A 23,540-nucleotide genomic window follows, 5' to 3' on the forward strand; every position below is an offset into this window, starting at 1 on the left:
AAAGTGAATAATTTAGATACATTCCAAAGATGATTTTTTTTAAAAATTCTCATGCTTGCTAAATAAAAATGCCTCAGACCCAGAATTCTGTATTTAGCCCTGTACAAGTTTATTCCTGTACAAAGTGAGCATGAGAGAACTGATTTTGCAATTGTTACTTTTAATTACTAAGGTGATGCTCACCTAACTATGGTGAAAAGAGCCATATAAATGCCTAGCTTGACTTGGGTGCCCATATTTCCCTATGCCAAATACAGAACACCCAGTAAAATTGCTCTGACTTCAGCAAGTTCAATGAAAATCAGTCAGACCTAAGCGGTACAAACATTCAAAATAACATAATTTACTGAGCACCCATTAAAAACACATCCTGCATTATTATAACTAATAATAGGTACAAATTAACAAGTATATATTTACAAGTAAATGGTTACTACTCTTCAGCAGGGCCTGCCTCAGTCCTGTGTCATGCTCCATTGGCCTCCTAAAGACCCACATAAATATTTGGGTTCCAGGCCCACAGGAGGTTAATCTGGCTCTGGATTTGCCCCATGGGCTCCAAAAGGCTTCACTTTCACAGGGAGCAGATAGGGAATGCAGGATTAAGCCCTGCCACTCCCAGCTGTTGCTCCACAGTGGGGCACCAGATGTGGGGATGGGGGGTCCTGCCCTCCAGTAATGGTCCTGGGCATAGACGCTCCAGCTTCCCAGTGGGGGCAGGGGACCCCAGGGATAAAAGCTGCAGCCTGCAAGCCTGTGGGGGCCCTCCATGGCTGTGGGGAGGAATGCACCTAGCAGAAAAGGGTGCTGGCTGCAGGAGGGCTGCCCCAAGCAATGCAACACAATGAGGTTGCTGCACCAGAAAGGAGTGGGGAAGGCTCTTCCACAGTTGCTCCATGCTGAAGGGTGCCCCGGCTCTTCCATGCTGTGGGTGCTGGGGACTGGCTGTCTCCCTGCTGAAGGGGAGCTCCCTGACTCCCCTGTGCTGCTGGCGACTCACGCTGCCATCCTGCAGGGCAGTTCCCAATCTCCATGGCCATTTGCCCTGCAGGAACTACTGCCCTGTGGGCAGGGCACTCCCTGGCTGCCCAATACCACAGGGCACCGGGAATAGGGTTGCAGCCCCATAGGTGCCGCGCCTGGCTGCCCCATACCGCAGGAAGCCAGGAAGGGGACTGCAAGTCCTGCCTTGCGGGGGAGGGGTGTCTCCTTGGCTGGAGGGGCAGCAAAAAGGACTGTGGAGGACAAGTACTACCCTCTCCCTGCTTGGCCCAACGTACTCTGCCTTACCCTATGGCACAGCCCCTGCTGGCTCCCTCTCCTGCTGCTGCCTGCACACCTGGCTGGTCAGTGCCTGCTACATGTGTTCTCTTCAACTCTAGTACTTGCAGCTGCGACTGGGCTGACCTGGGGGAAGGGCAGCTCAGCACGAGGTGTGACTACCGGACAATTAGCCCTTTTGTTAAAACAAGTCAGGAGGCCTTCCTGACACCTAATAAGGGCCTGTCCAGCCAAAACAGGATAGATGGTCACCCTAGGCTTGACAGACAGATAAGTAGAATCCTCCCTTCTTTGCTCCCCCACAAAAGTGATCTTTAAAAATATTTGCTCTTATTTGACAGAGTGGCGCTCGAATCAATATTTCAGAAGGTTCGTGTCCAGAAAGAATTGTGACAATAACAGGTCCAACAGATGCAATTTTTAAGGCTTTTTCTATGATTGCATTAAAATTTGAAGAGGTAAGCAAATAAAATACTATTTTCTCTCTTCAAGTTGTAATACAAATATCATCTGAATTTTGTCATGTTTGCTTTCACACTAAATACAATTTGTTTAATGTTCTATTTAATAGCAATGACAGCAGTTATGTTTTTCTAAATGCTTTTGGCAGTAATACTGGATGAGAAATAATGGGTCAATTTACAAGGTGTTTGATCATTTCTTTTGCTTTTTTGTAGACTTCAGGGAAAAAGCAATTGCTTCCAGAAATGTGCTCTAATGGGTTGGGGGGAAGTATCTTGGAAATTTCTGGTCCCATTGTGGATTTGAATTGAAACAAATAATAATTGCGTAACTTTTAACTCAGTTCCTGCGTGAACCTGTCTGATAATCATGTTTTTTTTTAAATCAACAAGAGTATAGATTTCATTCAACTGGGAGAGTTAAAAAAAATTAAGAGCAAAATATATCATTACCAATTGTGATATTTAGGCTTCAGATTTTTAAATGCAACAAATGCACTGAAAATAAAAGAGAGCTCCTCTACTGTTAAAAATATACAGGAGTGTACATACACTCTGGGCTGTCAGCTTTCACAGGCCAAGTAGAATTAGATGTGCCAGTACTGGGATGGGAACTCTCCATGAAAGACCCCCAAGAGTTGCCGAAAGAGGTGGGTGGAACTAATACAGTAGGTGTGCCCTTCTTTCTACATCAGTATGACTAACTCAGTACATCACCATGGTGTTAGAAGGGGCCAGCTTTCAGACGAGAGGTAAAACTGAGGCTTTTTTTTAAGTGTGTGGTAAATGTAGCACTTTTCTTGAAAGCAAGGAGGCATTTTTGCCAAACTTCAACCTGGACAATTCCATTTGCCTAAGTTTCCCAGTTAGTTTCTATATATTTGGTTGTTTCCTTCACTTCCTCCACACTAAACTATTGGATACAGCTCCTGTGTGCTGTTAAAGAGTTGCATATCCCAAGAGACTTTTGAAACACTTTGTTGAGGAAAGGGCTTCATAAGGACCCTATCCTGGAAAGTGCTAAGAACTCTTTACAAGAATGTGGTCACCCTCAAGCCGCACTGAAATCAATGGAAACATCCCCCAAAAGGCATTCAGTGCCATACAAGGTCAGGCCTCATAACTGGGCCATCATTAATGTGTTGTACCTAACAAAGGGCAAGAATGTTTGGATTTCAGCATTTGAGGTATTTTATTTGTTGACTTTCTTTTATTTTAGGTGATAGGTTTGTATCATAACGTGACGGTTCTTAGTCAGAAATGATCATTTACATTCATTGAAGGCACAGTAGTTGTGTATTATTAACTGTATATTTGAGAGAGTTTGTCTGTCCATCTGTCTGTTCAAGAACACCTTCTAAACGGTAAGAGCGAGGACCACCAAATTCACTATACAGCTTCCTCTTATCATAGCTTAAAAGAAGGTCAGGGTTTGGTTGTGCCAGGGCAATGGGATGTGCTTGGAATGGGATTGTTTCTCATAAAACCATACAGAAAGAGAGAGAATCAATCACCAGGCAGGCGAACAAGGCTGGCTGGGTGCACCCTTCCACAAGCTGTGTCCACTGGAGCTGCAGTGGCCATGGAGAAGTGCATCTCATCTGGCTCCAAGCTGCTGCGGTCAGAGAGGGCCCTGGGCAGCCTCCGTACCAAACCCCTCATCCCCAGCCGCAGCCCACAGCAATGATTTAAAGGAAGAAAAACAAAAATGAATTATTGAGTTAAGGACTGGAGCAATACCAGATAAACTTCAAGTATGTTTTTAAAATACCCACATTTGCTTCAAATGTAATTTGCCAGCTTAGAGGTAAAAGCAGGGCTCTAACAATGCAACCAGTTCTGTTTGCGACAATTGTTTTGAAAGTCCCCCATGAATAAAAATGGGCAATCAGCAAACTATAGTTCTTGGGGGTGGAACAAGTACAGTGTCTCAGAAATTGCAAATGAGCTATAGAAATATCATGTGCTGCTGTTTTGATACACACCATATCTTTCTGTTTCACAGTTCTTCAGACATTTTTAAAAACATAAACAAGAATATTGTTCTGTGCATTTCTCTGTAAAATACTTTATTTCTCCCTTTCAATTATGCTAATGGCATCACTATGGCATTACCTGCGCATGTGGCTGTATGGGAAGGTATAAACTGCTTGCCAAAAAAAATTATCGATTAGCTCTTGGGACATGAATCCCGTTTAGAAAATAAGCAGGTAGAAATGTAACACGCCTTAAGGAACGCTGGGTCTGAGCTTCTAAGAAAACCATTTATCAGGCTAAAATTGGGCTTTGTGTATGGTAGGAGTGAAGAGAAAGAAATGAAACTGGTCCTTGTCAAATGTTTGCTGCTTCAAAGTTTATAATAATAGTCTATGTATTTTTGTGAGTCCTGGGGACTGGGAACCCCAGCAAGGTATTGTGACTGTATTGCACTAGATGTTATCTGGATCAGAAATACACATTCAGGTCCTGTCCCAGCATGGATCATCCTCACAGCCATCTGAGCTGCTGCAGGGTGACGTATTGGGGTTAGGGCAGAGCAGGATATTCACAGAACTGCGGCAGGTAATCCACATAATTAAAGAAATCAGTGGCAGACCCAAGATCTGGCCCTGTGTGACAGTAATCCCACTGTTATTTGGATGAGGGGCAGGGGGCACCTTTTCTCCCGGACTATTACTTGTACTTATTATTTGTACTCTAGTAGCACCTAAGAGCAATGATAATGGACCAGGACTTCCTTGTGCTAGGAGCTGTATAAATCTACAGCAACAACATGGCCCTTGACACAAACAACAAATCCATTATCTTCATCTGGGTTGTACAGGATTTGGGCTGGCCAAGAATCTCATGGTAGCTGTGTCTTAAATGACCACCTGGATGAAAGCTCATCCCAGTCCAAACCTATAGAAAATGAGCATAAAACAGTGCCTGTTATACACTAATCACTGTTCATCTAGTTATGGTTTTGAGGATGCAGCAGCTTGTTCTAAATCTGAATTCCACCCTTTACTGAGTCAGCTAAAACCATGTATAACCCTCCATAGGCACTCATTTTCCTCAATGCCCGTAGCCTCACCCACTGATGCTTTCAGGCAGATCAAACTATTATTTCTTTCATTTTGTATTGTGTGTCCATCACTAAGTTCTGTGGATTGCTTCTGACACAGTGAGGTGCACCAGGGTGGAACCCTGCACATCAGTTCAATGCTGTGTTTGGCTTTCAAAATAGGTATGTGAAATTTTCATTTCAACTCTGCAGGTATCCAATTGGGAGAAACACACCCTGAGGGCACATGAGAGTCCTCAAACAACCCAGCCTTTCTAATACCAGCAAATGATCAAAAGGTACAACCCAGTGTAAGGAAGTGAGGTCTAAAAGAAACTCTTTGGCATGGTTATTGTTTCCTGCCTGTTAGCAGTATTCTTTAGCAATCTCTCAGTGTGACAGTCATGTTATTTTCTAGCAGGTTGCTGATTAATCCATATGTTTGCTAACCAAGCCAATTTAGATCACATAAATGATTTAAAATAGTCCTTTTTTATCTGGAGGGAGAATGGGCTATGAAAATGGCAAAATACCTCAGCATCAGTCTTAGAAGTTGCAGCTGGCAAAGAGGTCTTTGATCACCCAATCTGTATCCCTTGCACGTGCAGGAGATTATCTCCTGACGTAGTAGTTAGCAGGTGGAGCTTGGTGAATAATGCAGGGAAACATTCCCAAAATGTGTTTGAAAAAATGTTGTGACAATCCATATTTCTTTGCAAATAGTCACAAAATACTTGCTCAGCTACCTTAGATGGTAAAAATGGGACAAATTTGTTGGAAGATTTAATTGGGTATATATCTGGTCAGCTTTCGTCTCAGGTATGAAACCAACACTACACTCAGAGGCAGGTCCTCTCTTAGCCTATATTGCCATCAACCAGCTGAGGAACAGCCCAATAGTTTCATGGTAATTTGCTGAGCTCTGCACGAAAATCATTCTTCATATAGCAGATTTGTCTGTGAGGCACATTTACTTCATAGCTAACCAGGGTGTGACGCTCCCACCCAGCAGCATGCCATGCAGTAATGTTCTGCATGGGTCCCGCATGCTTGGGCGTGCAGCTTATCGCACTGCTACTTGAAAGTGCAATATGCCGAGCCATGCCCTGAGACTTTCAGTGTACTGTGGCAGTGTTCACGGGGGACGGTTCTGCACATCCAGCTGGTGCTATAGATACATGTTCCAACTTGCCGTGCAGTAGCTTCCCATATAAATAGCAGTGTTGATCATGTGCATAAATTACTCTGACATGTTGTTGGCTGCTGATGGGACGGATGCTTCAGTGGTTAGGAAACAAGCCTTGAATTTAACAGAGCCAGGTAGAGGTGCTGACTCTGTGACTGGGGGGTGGGGGCTCAATGCCCACTCTGCCCCAGGCCCCATCCCCATTCCAACCCTTCCCCCAACAACCACCCACCTTGCCTCTTCCTGCCCCATTCCTCCCCTCCGCCAAAGGAACCTTGCCCCCTTCTGCCCCCTGGAGTGCCTCCTGCATGCTGTGGAACAGCTGATCACAGTGGGTGGGAGGTACTGGGAGTAAGGGAAGAAACCACCGGGGGGGGTGCTGGTGGGTGCTGCACACCCACTATATTTTTTCCACAGGTGCTCCAGCCCCACAGCACCTGTGGAGTTGATGCCTATGGATCCAGATACAATTCCCTGTTCTGCCATAGGCTCCCTATATAAGTGGGGCAAGTCGCTTAGCTCCTCTGTGCCTTATTACTTCCCTGCCTCCCAGCGGCATTGTGAAGGCAAACACATTACAGGTTGTGAGACCCCCAGATACAACCACAGTAGAACACTAAATCTTCAGTTAGCTAGAGAAGGGCCTGTTGCCCTAGTTATTTGGGACCAGCCTCTGCACAGAAGGGCGGCCTCCTCAGTAAAACCTCTATAATTCCTACCTCTACTCCCCCTCCCCCCACAGACACCCCAAACATGAGCTGGGAATAGGCAGCTGGGATGCTGGCTCTGCCTCTCAGCTTGCCAGGCACCACGGGCACATTCAGCTCCCAAGGCTGCTTGTGGGACTGCACAGCTGTGTCCTGACTCATACATAAGTCCTTTGGTCAAGCGCCACTTGGCTCCCAATGAAAGTTGGCCATGTAGAGAAGACAGGGATGCGCACACATTCTTGTTACACCAAGAGGGTCATTTTATCATTGCTGTCTGGTTTAAAAAGTCACCCTCTGACCCCTAAGCAAAATGCAGACATTGCATGTAGATGCCCAATATTATGAACACAGAAAGTTGGGAATATTGTTGAATTTTGGCGGGATTTTTTTCCATATGCTAAGAATATATTAAACTCACTGCAGAATAAAGAATTCACAGGTCAACATTAGTGGATAGAACAGCATAGAAGACAATCAATCATTTGCCATCAATTCCTTAATGAAACTGTTATAGAACTAATCTGCTCTTAACTACTCATGAATATGGCATTATAATTCAACATTAGAAATCTTCTTTTTATGGCTACGTGTAAATTAAATGGTGCCTTTCTAACAATGTTTAGAGCAAACTGTATTGCCACACAAAGGATAGCTCCCAGCGTGCACCATAATAATGTAGTTATGGAGGAAAGTGCTTAAGGCTTCTTAGGCACATGAGTCTGCAAGTTCTTACATTCATGCTTCGTTTTATTCATGGGAGCAGCCTTCTTATCTTCAGCAATGTTGATCAGTGCTTAAATTAAGCACAGGCATGTTTGTAGAACAAAAGTCTTTTGGGAGGGGGAAATCCAAATAAGGATTGGTGTTTGAAAAATAAAACGGGGAACAATGGGTTCGGATTGTGAATACAAAAAGTTGTTACTTTCAAATCTAACCACCTCACTTACTACACCCAAGGCAACAGCAAAAATAAACTATATTAAGCATTTTTGTCGGCATAGATAGCATCATCTATAATTAACGTTATCTGAGTATAACATCCTGATTTCAGTTGTTTATAACTTTGCCAAAGTTAAACAATTTAGACTAAAATTTTGCAACTGGGTGTCTGCCTAAGGCTGCATTTTTCTAGGGAAAGTTTTATCTAAATTTAACAGCTAAATTGGGTGACGATTCCATCTGCACTGAGTACACTTCATTCGCATGGTGGCCTTCTGTCGACAAAACTCAAGTAGCATCTACACACAAAGCATTCTGTCGATGGAGTCTCGACAAAACCCAGCATTTGCCCTCTCAGCTTTGAGGAATAATGCTGATGCTCTGTCGACAGAGTTCTGTGCAGTGTGGACATTTCCATCAACAGAGAGCACTTCCAGTTCACCAGGCAGCCCTGTTTGCAGAGCTTCTGGTCAGCTGTTCTGTCAACAGAGGGCGGGGCAGTCTGGCTGCTCTCCGCCGACAGACCGGATTCCCCTGTCAGTCTGCTATTTTGTGTAGATGCGCTCTGTCAACACACGTTACCATTGACAGACGTTTCTAGTGTAGACATAGCCATAGAGTGATTGCTCATGCTCCAGTCCAGAGGTGCAAAGAAATGATTAGGAATTTCTCTGCACTTGTGTGCCTGGCTGTCAGGGACTGCTGTGGTTCCAGGCACCAGGACTGAGAGGAATTCCACACTTACATATGTTTCCCACCCCCCCCAGCATGCAAGTAAATAGTCAATCTTGGGAAGACATGGATGGTGTGGTGTTGTTTATACAGCCATGCTGGGTGCCTAGGAGCCAGGCAGGTAGTCTGGAAAGAAAGCAGGAAAGTTTTGAAACCTGCCTGGCAAACAGGTTTTCATGGGAAATATCAGACTCTTGCCTGATACCCACTGGAATAGTGTTGAAATTAATGCATTCATGCAGGATGTTGACAAATTGGCATTTGCCAGTGGAAAAAAATTTAAAAAGTTCTGACCTGCTGTAAGCAATGTTAACACCTCGAGGGGGTGTCCTGACCATTCTTTCTCTCAGCGGTCACTCGCTAACAAGTAGGACATCTTCTTGTCACCCTCTTATTTGCAGGTCCATTGATGCCTCACCATTAACTAATGTTTGTTTGTAGAGTTAGAAGTGCTTGAATATTATGAATGTACTGGTTGCAGATCAAATGGTGGAAATTGCTTACTCTGGTGTGAGAGAGCTCGGCAATTTTTGTAACATAGAGCTTCCCTGTCTCTGAAGTGAAAGGCATGCTAGGTATCTGTGGCACACCACTAGTTAATGGCAACTTAACCTGGCATGTACAGCACCTCACACGGTAGGGTCCTGCTCCATGACTAGAGCTCTGAGACACTGTGATTCATGTGTGTGTGTGTATATAGAGAGACAGATATATATATGTGCAAAATAACATATATAATACATATACGTACATGCACACTGTATACGTTTCAGATGCATGCATACAAGCCACAGCCACAGATTGTAATCTTCTGATGAGAGGAATTGCATAAGAACTAACCTGTAGTAAGCAGCCTCTTTTGCCCAGCATCCTTGGGACCTGGCTGGTTCCAGATGAGAGAATTTGCCAGATCGTGGAAGGTCAATATTTGCTAGCACATTACCAACACTTTCACTGTTTACTGGGCTTTTAGAAAACATTTGGGGTAAATTAGAGCTAAATAACAGCACAGAACACTGAGAGCCAGGACTGGTGGCTGGAAACAGACTTTATGGAACCATGAGAAACTCGGCCATACCCACGATATGATAAGTGGTCATCCAGCTCACGATAAAATCTTGCCAGATAATGGATGTTGCTTCATGAGAGAGTTCTAGATTGGAGAGGTTCAACCAGTACCTCATTATGCTGCAACTCTGTCAGCTTTTTTAAGATAAACAGGGTCAGGGTGGGCCAACGCTTAGATGGAAGACCTCTCATGTAAGAAATACCAAAGTGCTCCTGGTCATTACGATAGCACTTTTCATTACTGCACTAATGCACCAACATTACCTCAGGCAGCATTATGCTGCGTAAGGTGCTCTTTTTTGCATGAGAGGTCAAACCAAGTCCCTGATCGCTCACAGTGATAAAAAATCATATGGCACTTTCGATGAGAGTAGAAGTGTGGGTTGTGGTGGTCCTGGACAAATTAAATTTTGAGTAATTTCAGTAAGTCTCCCACCCTAAATTCTTCCTCCATGAGTTATATTTTCTTTCAGCCTACATTCTAAGTGCCTGTCTGCTGTTAAGCAGCTGGTGCAATCCACCTCAAAGGTGGGCAAAATTTCTTTTGCCTGAGTCGCAGAGCTGTTGTAGCTTAATTAGTATTAATTAATGAATAATATGTAGCGCCATCAGAAAAGTATGTTACAATGCAGTTATAAAAGATTGTACAGAATTGCACAACTGAGTTTGTGGCTTTTGAAGTCCAGTGACATACAGGATTCTGGAATGCTCTCAGCCAGAGCACCTGCTATAGTGGGAAGATGAGAATTACAATTTCCTTTGTAATTAAAATATTACATTGTGTGTCTGTGTTTTGTGCATGCAAAGGAGAATTTGAATATGCAAAACACATTTGACACAAATGCAAGGCCAGCAACTAGCAGAACTCTTAAATGTTCTGGAAGATACAGTAAATGAGAGGAGATGAACAAGGGGTTGCTGCTGTGTAAGCCATTCTTGCGGTCATATCTGCATATTTGGATTACATATTGAGACAGACCCAGGTCAGTAGGCTGTAGTAATCTGATAGAAGGCAAATATCCTGGCAATTGGATGAACAGTTTTCTGTTCTGTGAGTAATCGAGAACCAGCAGGGTTCGGTCATAATCAGTTCATAATCAGTCAGGCCAGTTAAAACACCTGGAGTTAATTAGATGGTTTTCCAGAGTCAAATAAGGCAGGGTAATCAGGACACCTGGAGCCAATGAACAGCCAGCTGAGACGGGTTCAAAACAGCTCCTCTTCTTCTAGCTTACTGCATGAGGAGCTGGGAGTAAGGCAGTGCCCTGCGGAAAAGATGGGAGGGGCCAGGTAGCAGAAGGAAGGTGCTGGAACGGGCTGTGTAAGGGAGGTAGCCCAGGGCAGGGTTGTAGCTCAGGTAGTAAAGGATAAACTACCTGTTGCTGCCATTAGGGGCCCTGGGCTGGAACCCAGAGCAGAGGGCAGGCCTTGGTTCCCCTCAACCTTCCCCACACCACCACAGAGATGCTCCTTGAGAGGGGTACTAGAAAAAGTGAAGGTTCTCATACCAAACCCATTGACCGGCCTATGGTGAACATAGCTCAGTAGGCTGTGACCCTTGCCTGCACAAAGGGGGAGAGGCTACACTGAGGGCCACAGTGAGCCTCTGAGACCCCCCTTAACTGCCTAGCAGGTCAGGATCCCTGAGACAAAGCCAGACCTCTACCACAATATCTATGACACAAAAGAGTTTAGGAAAAGTAAAGCAGCACTGAAAAGGCAAAGTGGGAGCTGAATATGGGGAGCATCAAGCTATTTATTAGAATAATAGTTCTTGATCTGTAGAGCCCTGAAAATCTGCAGATATCTACTTTATATCCGTGGGTATATGGAGATCATTTCTGGAGATGTGACACCAGTTTTGTATCCACCTAAAGCTCTGCTGATCTGCCATTTCTCTTGACCATGCTCTTTACTGTTTCTCTATTGTTTCCTTTGTATTAAAAGTGCTAACAACTATAATGTGATTTGTTAGCTAATCAAAGGGGGTCTTTGGGCCCACATGTTTCAACAGTCCCATTGCAGTGATGTCATCAAGCCTTTCATCCTCCTGAGATGCCACGAGCAGTGCAGGCAGCTTTCTTTGCACCAAGAACATGATTAGCTTCCAGCTTACTGGTTCTCCCTTACCGGTTCTCTCAGCACAGCTCAAGTATTCACTTTGATCCTCTTAAGTGCTAAGAGGAAAGACAACTAATCCTCAACTAATTCTTATTGACATTGCTGTTGCAGGACATAAATACTTCAATGACAAACAGCACAGTGACAAGCAAGCCACCTGTGACCCTGCGACTTGTAGTCCCTGCAAGTCAGTGTGGATCCCTTATAGGAAAAGGAGGCTCCAAAATCAAAGAAATCAGGGAGGTAAGTTCTCAGATCCCAAGTGGGGATGGCAGGCAACTTTATGGTGTTCAGCCTCCTAATGTGTCTATTTAAAGAGTATGGCTTACAGAGTTCTACCACCAGGGCTGGTTCGTGGCATTCATGTAAATGATTTGTGAATGGAATGCTGAGCTAAACCACCTGTGAAAGGTATTCAGAATATCTATAGACCCACGAAGACGATGACCTCTCGAGGTCCTTTCCAGTTCTGGTATTCTATAATTCTATGGATATATTTAAGAGCATGTTAGATAGATTTCTATCAGGGTGGTCTAGATGGTGATTAGTCCTGCCATGAAGGCAGAGAACTGGATTTGATGTCCTCTTGAGGTCCCATCCAGTTCTAGTGTTCTGTGATTCTATGAAAGTTAAGGAGCTATATAGAGTGGTATAACCAGGTTTAGAAGAAATTTACCTTTCCATGTGGCATCCCTTCAGAAACTAACCCAGCCTGCAAGATCTGTGTTGCACAGCTGGCACATAGAAACATATTAGAGAAGAGGGAAAAACAAGATGCCATGTAGCAAAGCAATCGTTTCACTCAGAATTGTTTCTTCAACTTTAAAACAATCTGAGATTGTCTAAAACTATCTCAGATAGTCTAGGTCTGAAGCACTGCAAATCGCTTTTCAAATTTGAACATTTCAGTTACGGTATCTGTAGCCAGAAATGGCCAGGTAGCTTAAAGGGATACTATCCTGGTTAGCAGGCACAATGTTGATTTACACTGATTTGTCAAATTGGTTTTCTAATTTTATGTTCTAGGCTCCCTTTTCTCCCCTCCTGCCTCCAGTCTTATGATTTCACAAGTGGCCTAAAATCACATATACTGATCCTGAGAAACGCGTATAGATTTTTTTTAATACAAGCTATTTGTTATTACAACCATTCTATCCCAGAATCCACTGAGGCTGCATCCTCACTGAAGCAGCCCTGTGACACAGGTGTATTGATTTGATTTTGTTCTAAAGAACTATCGTGGACTTTGCATTTGGAGCTGCAGGCTCTTGATGCAGGGCATGGAACTTTATGGAGAGAAATTCTGCAAGAAAATTCTCATGGAAATATGTTCCCATTTACACTGCCCAGCCCTCCTTTGAGCTTTGGGGGGAGGAGGAGTGATCTGGCCTAAACTGTGCAGGTTCAGAAATAAATAATCGTAGCAATTATTGATAACTATATCTTACGATCTACCCATGATGAGAAGTATCAGAGGGGTAGCCGTGTTAGTCTGGATCTGTAGCAGCAACGAAGGGTCCTGTGGCACCTTATAGACTAACAGAAAAGTTTAGAGCATGAGCTTTCGTGAGTTAACTCACTTCTTCAGATGCTGGTCCTGGAAATCATGATTCCAGGACCAGCATCTGAAGAAGTGAGTTAACTCACGAAAGCTCATGCTCTAAGCTTTTCTGTTAGTCTATAAGGTGCCACAGGACCCATGATGAGAAGTGCTTCTTAACTTCTTCACATTCAGACTGCAGAGCTAATAAAATGGCTACATGTTTATACTTATCTGGCTGGTCAGACAGATTTCAACCACAATAAAAAAACTCAAAGAAAAATACTAAGCACCCGAACAACTGATTTAATCTACAGCAACATAATAATGACCACTCAGCAAATTTAAGTACTCATGTACAGGAAACATCACACATTCACATCTAGCTAACAAGTGCATAGGAGTATTCCTTTAGGTTACTTCTTGTGAGACTGACTGCCTTCATACAGTCTTTGAATTTCTTTCTAATGTTAAATTTTTCTCTACAAAATAGAAACAACAGATATCTTGGTACAAAATGCCAAGATATTTTATAGCGGTTACAAATTTTATGAACTTTAATACATCAGTAAAAGGGATGGTATGCAGACAAAAAGTTTGCAATTTTTTTTGAAAGACAGTTAAGTAAATAATGAATACTCAGATATAGGGAGTATTTTGTACCAATTTTTTAATTGAAAAAATTCAATAATGGAATTTCTATCCTCTGGAAAATTCCAATGTTTCTACATTTGTTTTTGTCTTGAAGTGGGGACAAAGTGTAGAAATATGCAACACCTTCACAAAAAGAAAAGTTTAAAAAACTTCAATTTGGGCATACTGCAGCAAAAACTTTTGACACTTTTGATCAGCATGTTGATTTGCAAATAGCATTTTGGTTTTTTTGCATTTTGCTGTCAAAAGTGTCATTGATTGCTTTAAAATTAAGAAAGGTTTTGATGAATTGATATACTTACTTGAGAAATTTCTTTGAAAAATTGTGCGCTGGTCTAGTTCTGAATATGTTTATTTAGCTCAGTGTAATAATACTTAGGGAACAGGTCAGGGTAGAAAGAGCAATTAGGTGCCCAAATCCTTTGGCTCTTATATTTTCCCCTAAAGTCCTTCGTTTGTACCCAGATATGATTGATGCCCAAATGGTGCAGTCACTGATGATTCTGGGGATGATTCTGATTTCTGGGGAAATTCAATGCTTTTGGCCCCCATTGTAAGGGCCTCTCCTTTCCTAGATGCAAATCTTGTTTCTCTTAGGCTACAGCTATACTAGCAGCATCTGGCGACAGTCCTGTCTGTCGACAGAGATATGACAACAGAAACTCTGTTGATAGAGTGCACCTACACACAAAAGCAGATTGACAGAGCGCAGCCAGATTGCCCTGCTCTATGTCAACAGAACAGCTGACTGGAAGCTCTGCAAACAGGGCTGCCCTGTGACATCCATTGACAAAAGCGTTATTCCTCAAAGTTTCGAGGGATAACACTGTTGAGACAAATGCAGAGTTCTGTCAAGACTCTGCCAACAGACTGCTTTGTATGTGTATAGACGCTCCCTGAGTTATTGTCAACAGAAGGCCCCCTCTGTCGACAAAACTCCTTAGTTTTAGACACAGCCTTAGTGTTGTGGCCACGTGTAGGTATATTGGTGAATCACAGAGAGAAGATACTTGGTAAAGCCCCCAAATGAATTCACTTCTTTAAATTCCTAGTAAGATTTTTGTCACAAATGCCATTTGAAGATAACACTGTGCTTTCTAAGGTCTGTAAAGTAGAGTTGGGGGGGAGATAGAGAGGAGAGTCATAGGAAATTTTGAATTTTTTCTTCAAGAAGTAGAAAGTTGAAAATGAACATAGGGAGGGTGTTTTTAAAGAAGATTTGAAATGTTTTAAGGAAAGAGATGCTTTCTGTGAAGATTTTCGTTTAGCTGGAAAGCCCTGATGAACACACTGAGAAGGAGAAGTGCTTCTCATTGGGAAGAACTTTGCTGGTTTGGAAAGCCACACTTCTGGGTGGAATTCAGTATGTCATTTTGATTTTTTTTAAAGCCATCAATGGTTTGGATCTGGCTGAACTGCGAGTCTGCCTTTCTTTTAGTTCCATGCTGCAGGTTGAACCTCCCTCATCCAGCACCCTTCGGTCCTGACCAGAGAATGTACCAGATGATGGGAGTTCAATATTTTCTAGCAGCATTACCAACACTTCCACTATTTACTGGGCTTTTAGAAAACATTTAGGGGTAAATTACAGCTAAATAACAGCACAGAACACTGAGAGCCAGGACAGGTGGCTGTAAGCAAACTTTATGGGACCATGGGAAAAATGGCCATGCCCATGATAAATGGTCATCCAGCTAACTACAGTAAACCCTCCATTTTACAAACCCCAATTTTGTGGACTTTGGGGACAACCGACGTTCCCCCATTTTCCCAAAGTCCACTGGGGTCTACAAGTTAAATATGAATCAACAATGTGATGCTGTTGCAAAAAAAGCAAATGTGATTCTGGGATGCATTAACAGGAGTCTAGGGAGCAAGACACGAGAGGTCATTCTTCCACTCTACTCTGTGTTGGTTAGGACTCAGTTGGAGTATTGTGTCCAGTTCTGGGCACCACATTTCAAGAAAGATGTGGAGAAGGTCCAGAGAAGATCAACAACAATGATTAAAGTTCTAGAGAACATAAGCTATGAGAGAAGACTGAAAGAACTGGACTTGTTTAGTTTAGAAAAGAGAAGACTTAGAGGGGACGTGATAGTGGTTTTCAAGTACCTTGAAGACAGTTACAAGGAGGAGGGAGAAAAATTGCTCTCATTGGCCTCTGAGGATAGGACAAGGAGCAATGGGCTTAAACTGCAGCAAGGGAGGTTTAGATTAGACATTAGGAAAATCTTCCTGCCTGTGAGGGTGGTTAAATGCTGACATAAATTCCCTAGGGAGGTTGTGGAATCTCCATCACTGAAGATTTTTAAGAGCAGGTTAGATAGACACTTATCGGGGATGGTCTAGATGGTGCTTCGTGCTGCCGTGAGGGCAGGGAACTGGACTCGATGACTTGTCGAGGCTCCTTCCAGTTCTAGTGTTCTATGATTCAATAACATCCTAAATCCTCCCTCTGCTGCCAAAAAAAAAGTGGGGGGGGAAGACTTACCACTGCAGCAGACTGCACCCTGGTGGGAGGTGCACGTGGTTGCTCCGGTGGCATTAGCAGCAGCTCCTGCAGGCCATGATGTGGCTCCTGCAGTGGCACGCAGTGGGCACCTCCATGCGCAGTGCGGCAGCTGCAGCCACGTGCGGTATGGCGCCATTAGCCATGTGCAGCAGGTGCCTCCAGCTGCACACCGCGAGGCAGCTGCAGACATGCAGCAGGGCACCTCCAGACATACGTGGCCTCAGGGTCCCAGACATGCAGCAGGATCTGATCCAGGGCAGGGTCCAGGGGCTCCTCCAGTGGCAGCTTTGGTGAGTGGCAGGGTCAATTTTTTTATTTTATTTTATTTTATTTTATTTTTTTGTTGGGAGGGTGGTGTTTTTGCAGGGGACTGGGGCTGGGGGCGGGCAGTAAACCCTCACATTTAATGGACTTTCAGGAATAACGGACATCCCTCCCCCCGTTAGTCCGTGAAATGGAGGGTTGGTTTACTGTAAAATCATGCTGGATTATGGAGTTCGCCGGATGAAAGAGTTCTGAATTAGAACTGTTCAATCTGTATTGCAATTGCAGTCAATGGAGGCATTCAAACCAGGCATCTCTTGTTATAGAAAAGGATGCTAGGCCTCAGGGTTTTTTCTGTGAGGGTGTCTGACTTCTGGACTATGTTTTCATCTGATCCTCCAGATTGGTTAACTTTCCATTTGCATTGCAAGACCCATGAGTTTGTTTGTTTGTTTTCTCATGGATGTGTGGTAGTGGGAGCTGGTTAATTTAACGGAAGTAGTTGGAATGAACTCTGATCAGCTGCAGATTTTAATGGCAGTGTGTGGTTGTTGATTAGTGTGAAGTTTTAAATATTGGGAGCGACATGCTGAACATGGAACGGTGCTCCTAGGAAATGTGGTCTAAAATCTAAAATTAATTAATCTAATGAGCTAAAGACTAATGATTACCCTGATGAGTAAACTCCATGCACACTTGCCATTCGTTTAATGCCGCTAAGTGAAAGAACGCTTTTTGGCCAAATAGGCTCCTCTGTTAGCGCTAAAGGAAAGTGTGAGCTCCCTCTCACTTTCTGCAAGCCTGGCAAAGTTCTGCTCTCAGGCTCCACTACACATGCCACCTGAGGTGGCATAGTAATGAGGCAATTGGAAGCAGGCTAATGAGGCGCTGAAGTGCATGTTCAGCACCTCACTAGCATAATGGCTGCCTTGTGAATGTCAAAGTGCAAACTTCAAATGCAGATTGATGGTGAAGATGGGGGCACCTTCGAAATAAGTGCCCCACTCTGATATTCCCTTACTCCCACAAAACTAGATTGGAGTAAGGGAATGTCGAAGTGGGGTGCTTATTTTGAAGCTGCCCCCAGCTTCACCGTCAATCTGCAATTCGAAGTCTGCACTTTGAAATTTGCATGGTCACTATTATGCTAATCAGGTGCTGAATATGCACATTAGCGCCTCATTAGCCTGCTTCGAATTGCCTTATTACCATGCCTCTTCTGACGGGGGGCGGGGGGCAAGTGTAGAAGCAGCCAATGTCTCAAATGCACTACCCAAAAATAGCCAAAGAATAGCAAAGATTAGCATTTTGAGTGATTGAATGGCACAAAGGGAGCTGAGAGCAGTGTTTGGCCCAGTGTATTTTGTCTTAGGCTTGCTGTTACGCTAAAAACTTTGTTTTAAATAGTGGCTACTTCCCAAATGAGAAAGGATTGTCTGTCCTCTCAAGATGCTTTCTAATCTCATCATCACTAAACACATTGAGCAGCAGTAGTAAGATAGATGTTCTTTTATGATCAGTTGTGAACCCAGCAGCAATATGTAGTCTGCCTCAGTGTTTTCAAGACATGATTTAAAAAAAAAACCCACCACAATGATATGACAGATTGATCAAATTATGGTGACATTCCAAAGCATATTAAAGGACTCATAATTGATATTCTGGGTTTAAACAGCACTAGTGAGCCGAGGATGTAATCAGTAATTTAATCAGTCTCTGGAAGAAAGACTAAGATGTGTTGTGCATGGCCAAGAGCAAACTAAATTAACTCCTTACTGACTGATGTAACGCCAGTGGAAGGCAAGAACATTAGTATCCACAAATCAAGATAAAAAACACGTGTGTATAATGTATGAAAATACTAATTCAATTGAAAAAGCTTTTGTTGCATTTTTTCCCATCAGTTGAAAAAAGCCTTGCAGGATTTTTTGCTGGTTTATACCGGGACGATTTTGGCTGCCTATTTTTTTTTTTTGGAGGGGGAGAGGAAGGAGGAAGTGGGGCATGGGAGGGGAGGGAAAGCAGAGAACTAAGAACCATTAGAGTCATGATCAAGGAGGGGAAAAATGGTAGCTCATTTTGTGGTGAGGTTCATTAGTGAAATAGAAGCTGATGATGTGCATACATTTAATCAACACTAATAATCATTCAGAAGTGCCGCTGTATTGCTCTGCATTATTAGGAGATGTTCCAGAGTATAAAGCAGCCCCAAATTTCATTCAGTAAAATGATCGCCCTCATGCATTCATTAAAGAATCACCCATCCATGGCTGGAATTCATTTGGGAAGCTGAAGCTCTTCAGACATCAGCAATTATTTTTAACAATTCTGAAAGCCCTTAGTTTTCATATTTTTCCTTTGTATCTACAGCAGTCTCTGTTTTAGGTAGTTGTCTGTGCTACATGTCCAGCTAAAGCTAGAAAAGAAAGAGCATGTTTTAGATAAGCTACAGCTTTATGGGGTAATTTTTTTTATGGGTGAACAAATGGCTTCTAATGTGCAGTCATATTTTATGACACTAATGATTGTTTTGTTTATTTGTTTCTTAAGTCCACAGGGGCCCAGGTACAAGTAGCTGGGGATATGTTGCCAAATTCGACAGAACGTGCTGTAACTATATCAGGCACTCCTGATGCCATTATACAGTGTGTAAAACAAATATGTGTGGTCATGCTAGAGGTAAGAGAGCACTTAAAAACATTGAGGTTCATACTGGGAATGATCAGAAATCATATTAACTTCTTCCAAATCTCCCACCTACTCACCTTTCAAGCCCTGATCCTGTAAGATGCTGATCTCCCTCAATTCCCAGTGTTTACAAGACTGGTTGTTAGTACTCTTGGGCTGTGTCTACACTAGCCCCCTTCTCGAAGGGGGCATAGTAATCAGCCTGATCGGAGAATACTAATGAAGTGCTGCGATGAATATGCAGTGCCTTCTTAGGCTAATTCTCCCCATGGCAACTTCAAAGTTGCAAACTTTGAAGTGCCAGCATGCAGTGTAGCTGCGGGCACTTCAAAGTGCCTGCACTAGTTCGAAGTGCCTATACTTCCCAAAATGTTCATCACAGCACTTCATTAGTATTCTCTGCTCAGGCTGATAACCATGCCCCCTTTGAAGAAGGGGGCTAGTGTAGACACAGCCCTGGTGTTCAGAGTGCACTGCCTCACAAATCAAGCCATTAAGAGCAGGACCTATGTACCATGTATACAGCCTTTCAACATGGCTTGTCATTAAAAAGTCAGTAGTAAAGATAGTGGAAAGAACAGAATCACAGAGTCCTACGGCTAGCAGAGACCTCAGAAGGTCATCAAGTCAAGACCCCTGCCTAAAGCACGATCAACCCCAACTAAATAATCACAGCCATGACTTGGTCACACCAGGACTTAAAAATCTCTAGAGATGGAGATTCCACCATTTCTCTAGGTAATGTATTCCAGTGCTTCACCACCCTCATGGTAAAATAGTTTTTTCTAATATACAACCTACACCTCCCCCTCTATAACTTGAGACCACGTCAAATCAGGATATAAAGTAGATATTGCAGAATTACTTTACTCTGGACTGACTGAAAGACTTGCTTTTCCTAAGGTTGAAACATTTCAATAAGATCATTGGTTTGTTTCTAACAAGTCAAAATGTTTCATTTTGACTGTATCACCTTGATTCCATTTTAATCGGTTATTCATGTAATATAACTTTATCAAAACAAAATGGTCTGGCTTATTGAAACCAAATACTTCAATAAGGTCAAAATAAAATATTTCAACTTCACCTAAATCATCTATTTTGATAATTTCCTGTTGAAAATTTTGACAAAATTAATAATTTTCCTCTAGAACATTTCAGTTTTGCTAAATTGGCATTTTACAATGGAAAAAATTTTCTGTCTGAAAAAAATGTTCCACGAGATCTAGTCAACCATTATCACTCTGTGATGTCTGATGTCCTACAATCATTCTTCTAATCTAAATTAGTTAATTTAATCTAATTATATATATATATATATATATATATATATATATATATATATATGTACACACACACACACACATAATATGTTAAATATACATGGCTGCATGGCATATCTAAGACTATAGTGTGATAACTCTTGTGGCGCTCACTGGGCATTAGATGTGTATATTTGAGGGTACTACCTTTTAATAAAAACATGGCAAAATACAACTAAATACTGAAAACCAGTTTGTTTATTAGACACCAAGAGCTCAGTATAACAGTGAAGAGTTGTTGAACTGTGGGGAAAAAAATCCATCTCTCTGTGTGTGGCATTTAGACTATATCTTAAAGGGCTTGGTTTTTAAAACGGCCTACTCCTGTTCTTTCACTTCCCATCTTGTTCTCACAGCTTTTCAGATGCAAATAGCTGCAGGAGCAATTTTGCATCTCTCATTTCTGGCATGTGCAAGTGATGTCACCTAGTCATCTAACAACCTGTTTTGTGAATGCTGGCAGTAGTCAGATTTCTAAATTACATTAATTACACCCATAGCTATTTGCAGACACAAACCAGGGTCAGAGATTCATTTTCTGCATCTCAAGCCATTCTCCTTCAGAGAGAAACAGTTTTGAAATTATAGAAAACAGAATTAGTTTCATCTGAGAGGTAATAAACTAGAGATAGCAAATTGCTGGTATGAAGCCTTGGAGAAGACAGTGCTTTTAACTACATTTTGCTTCTTCAAATATTAAAGCATATGTAAAATGTACGTGCTTAATTTAAATGTATTTAATTTGTCTCTGGTCACTGCTTGGTTAAAATCAAATAACCAATAAGAAGAAGAATTAAGACATGGAGATGTTATTTATTATTATTGCTGTTGGTTGATTGCAGTAGTGCCTAGTGGTCAGGACCCCACTGTGCCAGGCACTCTCCAGGTAATTTGAAGTCTATTTTACAGGATTGTACCCAGGGACATCTTGTTTTTCTCAGTGCCTTTTTTGTTAAAAAAGAGAAGAGCTGTTACTCAGCTGGCTCCCCCTTCACCCCCCCGCCCCGCCTCCCCAGCCAATCCTGTGGCTGGGCTGCTGAGGTTCCAGCACTGAGTACCAGCACAAAAAAAAAGCTCTGTTTTTTCTTCATCTCTATAAAGAAATATTTGTGCTTGATGAAGTATTTACTGATCGCCCTTTTCTCTGCTGATGCTCAGAGCAGTTTTCTTCTCCTGTTACTTGAAGGGGACCCATCTTGCTCCCACTGAAGGCAGTGGAAATAGCCCACACGCATCCTGGCTTTCTTCTGCATTTCTCACAGCAGTCAGTGGAATGCAGGAGGAGAAGACCCATGTAGTTATCACCTGAGCTCAAGGAGGGTGGCTGCTGTGGCCAGACTGAACAGTCTTATTTCACTTCTGTGCTTGGACCCGTGGCTGTGTGCCATGCCCAAAGGGTTATCAGCTGACTATATTCTTCTCTATGAGCAGGTTAGAGAGAACGCTGGGGAGATTATCCTCCAAAACTGACACATTTCAGAACGGGTATCTGACCTCTTTAGGTCTCGTAAAAAGCCAAATTTCCTCCCAGAGCTGCCTTGCATCTTTACCAAATTATTGTGGAAACCAAACCAAGCCCACGTTTTGGCCATGCAGTAAGGACCCAGCTCCATTCCCCTGAAGTGTGAGTGGTTTTTGCCACTGAATTCAATGGGTGCAGCAGCCCATGGGAGAGTATACTGGTGAAGGGGGCGGAGGCATGCAATTGCTATTTGAGATGAACAAAGTGAAAAATGATTTTATGTGAGCTACTTAATTCCACATCTTAATATGTTTTTGTTTTCAGTCCCCACCCAAAGGTGCCACCATTCCCTATCGGCCCAAACCTGCCTCTGCACCTATCATTTTTGCAGGTGGCCAGGTAAGAGCAGACACCATTTTGGCTTCAGCTGGAAACCACACCGTCTTGGCCCAACCTCAGCCAGCGCCTGTTAGTTTTCACCTTTGACACTTTTTTTGCCTGGTATAGTATGCATGTGTTTTATTGAATGTGGATAGTTATTGCTTGCAGAAGAGGAGAACACTGTTGTAAACTTAAAAAGAATAACAAGTCAAGGGCATTTTTATTTTGTATTCTGTACTGTTACTGAATGACCCTCTGATAGTTGTACCCTGTTCATTTCAGTGTCCCTGGCACTGGGTTGCTTTGTTTAAGTTTTCCCTCTGTGTATCTTCCACTAAGTGGAATACCACAGTGATATTGTCAAGAACCTGTCACCTACCATGTGTGGCTATGTCAGGGTGATTCTGCTTGCTATCTGAGAGTACATCAGAGTATAACTCTATAGTCTTCTACAGTAAAAAGGAACAAAAATAAGACAATCGGTATCTTACCAAGATTTAAAATTAGCTTCTGCGGTAGTAGTTAATTTGCTCTGTTGTGAAGATACTGGTATCCAAAATAAGAAATGATTTAATGTAACTTATTTTCTACAAGTACTAGTTTCACTGGCTTTATAAACTAAGTTATGGTACTGAGCAGCTTCTACAAAACACATCATGTGATCACAGACAATTCTTTCTCCAAATTGTCATGCTAATGATTTTAACATTACATACGGCCCAATCACAAGTTCCTGCGTAAAAATATGCACAAAAGAAGTGCTATATGTTGTATTATTTTTCCTCTTTGATGGTACCTGAGGCCCAACCCACCCTCTTGTAGGCCTCCCATGGTGTGCCAATGTACAATGTGTCTTGTTCTTCCCTTTTGATACGGCCTTGAAATAGACAAATGAAGTTGGCACGCAAATGCAATTTACCCTATCATCACGTAAGGTGGAAAAATGCACCTGTTGATAAACTGACATCCAGATGTGCCATGTCCACTGATTGCCCATGTGGTGGGTGAGCTGTCCTGCCAACAATTCACCTCGACCAGCATTTCTTCACAAAGGTTTATGATAGAGGCCTCACGCTCACTGTTTTCAGGGTGATGTCATGGCATCTCAAAGAGCTCCCTTGCTCGGACTGACATGAAAACAGATGGCCTCTGGAGATGCCAGAGCACTCATCT

At 42.7% G+C, this 23,540-nt stretch overlaps 1 protein-coding gene across 10 annotated transcripts in view; it reads left to right on the forward strand.

The window, feature by feature from the left end:
- LOC142009638 (poly(rC)-binding protein 3-like) overlaps positions 1-23,540 on the forward strand; it is a 221,403-nt gene that overhangs the window by 151,416 nt on the left and 46,447 nt on the right. For 7 of the 10 annotated variants that reach the window (XM_074987973.1, XM_074987981.1, XM_074987974.1 and 4 more), the window contains exons 5-8: positions 1,623-1,739; positions 11,656-11,787; positions 19,065-19,193; positions 22,311-22,454. In XM_074987973.1, the coding sequence (XP_074844074.1) occupies positions 1,623-1,739; positions 11,656-11,787; positions 19,065-19,193; positions 22,311-22,454 (522 nt within the window). The remainder of the gene's footprint in view (positions 1-1,622; positions 1,740-11,655; positions 11,788-19,064; positions 19,194-22,310; positions 22,455-23,540) is intronic. The other 3 variants (XM_074987975.1, XM_074987976.1, XM_074987982.1) reach the window with 1 other exon arrangement.

This window comes from Carettochelys insculpta, chromosome 2, assembly GCF_033958435.1.
Source record: "Carettochelys insculpta isolate YL-2023 chromosome 2, ASM3395843v1, whole genome shotgun sequence".
In the NCBI taxonomy this organism is placed as follows: Eukaryota; Metazoa; Chordata; order Testudines; family Carettochelyidae; genus Carettochelys; species Carettochelys insculpta.